At 34.9% G+C, this 7,558-nt stretch overlaps 1 protein-coding gene across 9 annotated transcripts in view; it reads right to left on the reverse strand.

The window, feature by feature from the left end:
- UTRN (utrophin) overlaps nt 1-7,558 on the reverse strand; it is a 497,326-nt gene that overhangs the window by 260,878 nt on the left and 228,890 nt on the right. For all 9 annotated transcript variants that reach the window (XM_025997956.2, XM_072719084.1, XM_025997957.2 and 6 more), the window contains 3 exons: nt 7,437-7,558; nt 3,485-3,620; nt 1,401-1,550 (listed from right to left, as the gene is read on the reverse strand). The exon at nt 7,437-7,558 is cut by the window's right edge and continues 54 nt beyond it. In XM_025997956.2, coding sequence (XP_025853741.2) covers nt 1,401-1,550; nt 3,485-3,620; nt 7,437-7,558 — 408 coding nt within the window. The remainder of the gene's footprint in view (nt 1-1,400; nt 1,551-3,484; nt 3,621-7,436) is intronic.

Below are 7,558 nucleotides of genomic sequence, written 5' to 3' on the forward strand. Positions count from 1 at the left end.
CAAATATTTTGGCTACTTCGACAAAGAGCCAAGGAGGAAGCAGGGACCAGTGAGAAAGCCATGGCAGTAATCAAGACAAGAGATGATGGCAGCTTAAAAACAAGTTAGTGGCAATGACGTTAGTGAAAAGCAGTCAAACTTGTGAAATTCCACAAACCTAAAAAAAAAAAAAATGAAAAAAATATACAGAGAATACCAGTTGTACCACCCAACATTGACAGTTGTTAGAAATTCACTATATTTGTTTTAGCATGTATCTAGCCATATAGCCATTCATCAAATCATCCATTAAAGTAGATATGTATTTTGAAGAAGAAGCTGACAATGGTGACTCCAAGCTTTGGAGTTTTTTAAAATTGAGATATAACTCACATTAGATTGACTCTAAAGGTTTTGGCCAAACAATAATGAGTAATTACCAACAACTGAGGTGGGAGAAGTACAATAAAGCACAGGGAAGAGGTGGAGAACAGGAACGCAATTTTGTATGTTTGAGATGCCTATTACACATTCAAGCGGGCATGCTGAACAGGCCACTGTACATGCAAATCTAGAGTTTGGAGACAGGTCAAGGCCAGAGATATACACATATGAGTCATCAGTAATAGTGAATCATCAAGGCAGTAATTCTCAATTAGAGAGTCTAGATCCCTAAAGCATCTGCATCATTAGATACAGGATGATGGCTATCATTTCAAGAGGATCAAGAAGGGGAAAAATGACTAATAAGGCATCTACCAAACCAGGGACAGAGACATATCCATTCAGTATTTCAGACAGACCTCACACTCTGAGATGGTGTGTACCAGCGCAAAAGAAATAGAAATCTATTACTTTATCTGCTTGTAATTGTCTTAACTGCAAATAATAATAATAATTATTATTATTATAATTATAATTATAATGGCATGAGGAAAAGAATCTTGTATTAGTCATATTCGTAGCACATGCTATTACATTCTACCTGGAACCTAGTAAATCAATGAATAAATGAATAAATCATTAAAAATAAAAATAATTAAATGAATAAAATCAATAAAAATAAACCTACATAGGTAAGAAGTCATGTGCAACATTAGAGAATTATTTTAATGCTCTTAATTTACAACTTTATAATTTTATATGGCATTTTATTGCCTCATTCTAAAATATATTCTTTACTTAATATAGCATATAATATAAAAATCCCAGACCAAAATATCCCACTTAAAATAAAAAATATTCTCTGAGAATATAAGTTTCTATGACAGATGAAAAAATAATAATCACAAACATTAAAAAGCATTAGTAAACGTGCCCAAATTTGGATACACTTAAAAGCAAAAGTTACATGATCTCACTCCTTTGACAACAAAATCAATAACGATGAGAAAGTCATCACAGTAATCCTTAATGCACACCTTATTCCATGTTGAATTTACAGTTCTTAAGCTTTCTGAAATTTTTTCTCTTTCATGTAAACTCAGACTTTTATCTGAAAGCATTTCCAATTCAGTTCTATTCAACCATTTGAGTTTTTCAGCTTGTACATCCATCTCCTGGGTTAAGTCCTAAAAGAGTAAGAATAGAGTTGTGGTTATAAGGTCAAGAACTATATCAGAAATCTCTCTGGGGGGATCCCTGGGTGGCGCAGCGGTTTAGCGCCTGCCTTTGGCCCAGAGCGCGATCCTGGAGACCCCGGATCGAATCCCACGTCGGGCTCCGGTGCATGGAGTTTGCTTCTCCCTCCGCCTATGGCCTCTCTCTCTCTCTCTCTCTCTCTCTCTGTGACTATCATAAATAAATAAAAATTTTAAAAAAAAATCTCTTTGGGAAGGACTGCCTGGGTAGCATAGTCAGTTAAGCATCTGCCTTCAGCTCAGGTCATGATCCTGCGATCCTGGTACGGAGCCCCGTATCTAGGGCTCCCTGCGTCTGGGACTCCCCACATTTGGGCTCCCCACATCTGGGGCTCCCTGCTCCAAGGGGAGTCTGCTTCTCCATCTCCCTCTGCTGTTCCCCCTGCTTGTTATCTCTTAAATAAATATTTTTTTAAAAAAAAACTCTCTTTAAAATATTTTTATGAATGTCTTCTATTGTCTTTAACTTCTCTTGGAAAATAAATTTCTAAGAAGCCTAAACTTATGTTAACAAACTGTAACTGATCCCGGAATGAACACACACTTTCAGGATGTTTTTGTATTCTGTTCTGGTCCCTCCTCGACCCCCATCTCTTAAACAGGGTCATATCATATCATACTTTCTTTGATACTTTAACATACTGTCCTTAGATAATGAAAATAATGTGTATTCTAATCAAAGGCAAAAAGAGAAGCACCAGGAACATTTTATGCATCCATCTCTACCTTCTCTTTACCTACCCTAATATACTGCCCCACTCTTTGTGACTGTCCCCAAATTGTTTACAAAATGGAATGTTCCAAGAAAACTATTGAAATTTTTAGATAAAAGAGGAACAAGTGGGATCCCTGGGTGGCTCAGCAGTTTAGAGCCTGTCTTTGGCCCAGGGCATGATCCTGGAGTCCCAGGATCGAGTCCCATGTCAGGCTCCCTGCATGGAGGCTGCTTCTTCCTCTGCCTGTGTCTCTGCCTCTATCTCTGTGTCTCTCATGAATAAATAGATAGTCTTGGAAAAAAAGAAAAAAAAGGAACAAGTTTGTTAGATATTTGTCACATTTTGAAAAGAAAACTTAGTCATCGTTTGCCATGTATTTTTCATCATTATGCAAAGTTTCTTTCCCAAAACGCCTCAATCATCCTCCTTAAAATCTTTAATCAAATTAGTGAGTATCCTTTCAGGCATACTTTAATGCATGCACATGTGTGTATCAACACTCACACATAATTTCTTTTTTTTAGTAAAAATATAAGCACATAAGTCTTATTGTTCTGCAATAAGTTTTAATTCTTAACACAAAAATTATGAAATTTATAGATATAAAAATGTATTTTAATGTATTTACATATATCCATAATTATGTATTTTTATATATTGTATACATATACAACTATAAACAATTCCTGTTGGTTGTGGATCAACAAAGGATATTTGATTCATAAAACCATCATGGTAAGCCTGAAGTACGCTGAGATGAGTTGCTCTCAAGTCACTTTGAGTTTTCTTGTAAAACTCAATTTTATAGTGAGTAATCAGTAATTATTTTCTCAATCTAAAAAGTAAAGAACTATACTTCACAATACTATTATATTCTAAAACAAACTCTCTTTAAAATATCCTAAAAATATTTGATCTAATACTGAGGCCACATGATTTACCACTTTTCTGTGTGTGAAACCTTGCCTCTGCAAGAACAAAATTATATCGGCTCTTAAAAAAAAATTCCTCATCAAAGTTCACCACTTTTACCACATAGTGCAAAGCTTCTTCCCATTTTCTTCTTCAGTCATGCAATATCTTATTTTTGGTGTAAGTGTTCATGCACCAAAAAGCACTGGCAAATACGGAAACACATAAACCACTTACTGTCAGTTCTTGCAAGTCTTCTTCCAGCTCAGCGGCTGATCTCTTTTGCATGGCATTCTCGGCCTCTGTTAACCAACACATAATCTCACCTAGTCTTCTTCTATATTCCATCACCTGCTTATTTTCTCCTTTTAGCCTAAAAGAATATATTATCGAAAAACATTGACAAAAATTATCCAACTAGGAAGAACATTATATATTTGCTTTGGATATCCTGACTAAATACACCACACATAAAAATTCTCAATAATTATCTTTAATATATATTTTAAGTGAGTGTTAATAGTAATGTATACTTGCTGCAATACTAAAGATTATTTGGTAATATGAGAATAAAAATTCTACCTTCACTAAATTCAAAAACACTGAAACTATGCATTATCTTCTCCCATCATGAAAAATTCTGCAGAAATTTAATACCAAAGATTTTTTTAAAGATTTTATTTATTTATTCATGAGAGACACAAAATAAGAGAGGCGGAGACATAGGCAGAGGGAGAAGTAGGCTCCCTGCAGGGAGCCCAATGTGGGACTCGTTTCCGGACTCCTGGATCACGCCCTGAGCCCAAGGCAGATGCTCAACTGCTGAGCCACCCAGGAGTCCCAATACCAAAGATTTTAAGCTACAGACCATTGTACAACATAATGGATGGTTAAAAAAAAGAAGAAGAAGAAAGAAAATGTCTTTATCTCAAAAAAAAAAGGAAAAACCTAATTTTCTTTGAGTAGTGCATGAAGATAAAAAGTCATCATTATATGACATATTATTCACATTAGGTGGCAACCATTACTCTACTTTATTCATAGGAAGAAAAGAATAAGAACAAGGCAAGATACTGAGAATGGAAAATTTTTACAAGTATTAGGAAAGTCTAAGAAAAAATGGAAATTTTGTTAGCTCGTTAAAATAAGTATTATATTTGAATATAGCACCAAGTTATAAAAAGAGATCTAGAAGAAACAAAGCAAAAGTTTTAAAGGATATAAGGAAACAAATAGTCATATGAATATAAAAAAGGAACTGCCTTAATTAGATCTTTTAAATGTTATAAGAATAACATTTATAAGTATATAAACCATCTGTCAGAAGATGAGAATATGACTAGAACTCATAAGATGAACAAGATTATATATTTTTCAGAGAGGGTTTGCAAGCTATTTACAGCTTGGTGGTGGTATCATCATTTTTATAGTTGTGGCTATTAGCTGCTGGTTTAAAAATTGAATGCAATTTTTTAATTAATTGATTTGTGTCATCCTGAATAAAAATTTACATTTTTTATGGCTATGACTTTTTAATCACAAAATACCTAACACATGATGCAATATACAAATATAATCGAATGCTAAAGAAATATTTGTATATTTAACAGAGAGTAATACTTGAAGAAGAGAATTTTAATGTTAAAAACTAAAGAAAATCACTAAAAAATTATAAGTTTACATTTTTAAGTATCCTTCAAGAGGGAACATTACTTAAAGATTAAAATCAATCAAGCAAGAAAGCAATGGTACTAATTGTTATACACTGACAATACCAAAGCAGGTAATTTACCCTCTATATCGAAGACTAGTTAATGTAACAACTTTGTAAGCACCCAAACACTATTATAAACCTTGTATTTATTTATTTTTTAAAGGTTTATTTATTTATGATAGACATAGAGAGAAAAAGAGAGGCAGAGACACAGGAGGAGGGAGAAGCAGGCTCCATGCCGGGAGCCTGATGTGGGACTCGATCCCGGGACTCCAGGATCGCGCCCTGGGTCAAAGGCAGGTGCTAAACCGCTGAGCCACCCAGGGATCCCCCTAAGCCTTGTATTTAAAAAAAAAGGCTGGCATTTATATTTCCAATGTTGCGTGATCATGACTAACAGTATTTTGAAAATATATCTATGAAGAAAACTAACATCAAGTAATTTCAAGAAGATATACTTGAGTCACACAAAATTTTCATCCGCAAACCAGCAAAATATAATCTATTTTAAATGTTATCCCTAAGAGTAAAAACAAGTTATAAATTTATATTCAAACAGGAGATAACAATTGCTCATTAAGGAATAACGGCATAAGTTGATGAACTGTGCAAATATTTAACTACAAGCACTCAATATAAAAACAAATTACACTGTGTTATTCCTCAATGATTCTGATAACAGTACACATACAAGCTCTTAAAATTGCAAGGTGGCCCCAATTTAAGATAAGTTATAACCTGAAATGAATTTCAACATAAATTTATGAAAATAAATATTGCTCTAGCTAAAATACAAGAAGTTGGAGAAGAGATTCATTATTATCTTGTCCTCAAGATGAGTAAAATATGTATTAGCTTCACCTTGTTAGTTCCTAGAGCAATAATTACCATATTCCCCAGAGACCCACTTGAAAATCTTTAGGAGAATTTCTGCTATTATTGCTAATATCATGCCAGCAGGTACATCTTTTTCCTTAAGATGACCTGGGAGCTGGATGACTTACAAACTAGGAGAGCTCTCCATACAAACGCGTTAGCAAGGCACATAAAACCCTTTCGGACCTCAGCTTCAAATCCCACCCAGGGTCCCTCGAACCCTCCTCATCATATAATTTTGCACCCTCTCACCTGGCCATGCTATCTCATGCCTCCAACCTTTGCCTGTTCTACTCGTTTCCCTAGAACGCCCTCTCGAGGATGAATTTATGGGAAATTGTTAGAAATGCTTCAACATTCAGCTTCAAGATCCCTCCCCTTGGAGAGTTCTATGGTCTTGCCAAATTTGTTCAAGCACAGTATTTGAGAGCCTAAATTCATGCCATCACTAACTTTCTGTATGAGACTTGGACAAACTACTTAACCTCTTCTCTCTGAGCCTTAGTTTCAAAAGCTGCACAATAGGTCTAAGTCCTTTCAGAGGAGTTGAGAGGATAAAATGAAACAATGTGTGCCAGGTGCCAAACACAGTCTCTGCCACATGGCAATCTCTCCACCCAAATGCACAAGCCATCAGTTGCCTCTTACCAAAACACACAAAACAATAGATGATTTTATTTTATAAAAAGCTGCCATATGCCAAATATTCATAGTTCCATATTTTGTGTTATATTTCACATTATGAAATAGGACTTAATAAAATATTAGATTAGTTTTTTTAACAAAAACAATAGCTTATCCCTCAACCAACACATCATCTACAGAGTTAAAATTAGCAGAAAAAAAGAGGACTTTCCAACCCAAACTACCATCAACCTAAAAAGAAGATCATTAATGGGGTGAAACATGTTAAGCAAAGTAGAAGTCCACCATTAAATCTTGAATCTCAAAAATAAGTTCAAATAATTTTAAAGTAACATATAAAATAATTTGTAATGCTAAGTACTATATTCCCTGGTAATCAAACATGTTTGCAACCAGAAGACACTCAGTAAAAGCTGGGCATTATAACATAATCTGACATAAAAGCAAACAATAATTCATTATGTTTGTTATATTACATAGATGAGGAATTATACTATTTACAAAGCACTGGCATATATGAATGTAACACACCCTTTGACTTTATGAATAACCAAGTAAGAGGGATTTCAGAGGAAGATCCCAAGGCCCAATCAGGAAATGTGTAAGAAGTCTGACCCCAAACCCAGATCTTGAGACTGCAAGTCAAGACTGCTCCTCGCCTACTTCAAGTTCCTGCCACATAGTCACCACATGATACTAAAATGTCAAAAATGAGAAAAATAAATCTTTCACATTGTATGACTGAGTAGAAAAGTGAGGCTTTGCAGATAGCCTAAAAATACAGTGAGACAAAATTCTAAAAATAGAGAACATCACAATAGAGGTAAATGTCAGTACAACTCCTATCGTGATATCAGATAATAGAAGATTTTTTGAATTCATATGATTGCATCTTAAAAGGCTCTACCAAAATATCTTTACCCCTGTGCCCTCAAGTTACTACAGCTAAATCACCTTGGCCACCGGTCCTTCACTTCTGCAAAGATGGCATTCCAGCGCTGGTTTAAACCTGCCAGCTTGTCTTTCAAGAAGCTTCCATCCATGGGGGAGAGTTTCTGTACAATCCCCTCCCCAGT

This window comes from Vulpes vulpes, chromosome 1 (genome assembly GCF_048418805.1).
Source record: "Vulpes vulpes isolate BD-2025 chromosome 1, VulVul3, whole genome shotgun sequence".
In the NCBI taxonomy this organism is placed as follows: Eukaryota; Metazoa; Chordata; class Mammalia; order Carnivora; family Canidae; genus Vulpes; species Vulpes vulpes.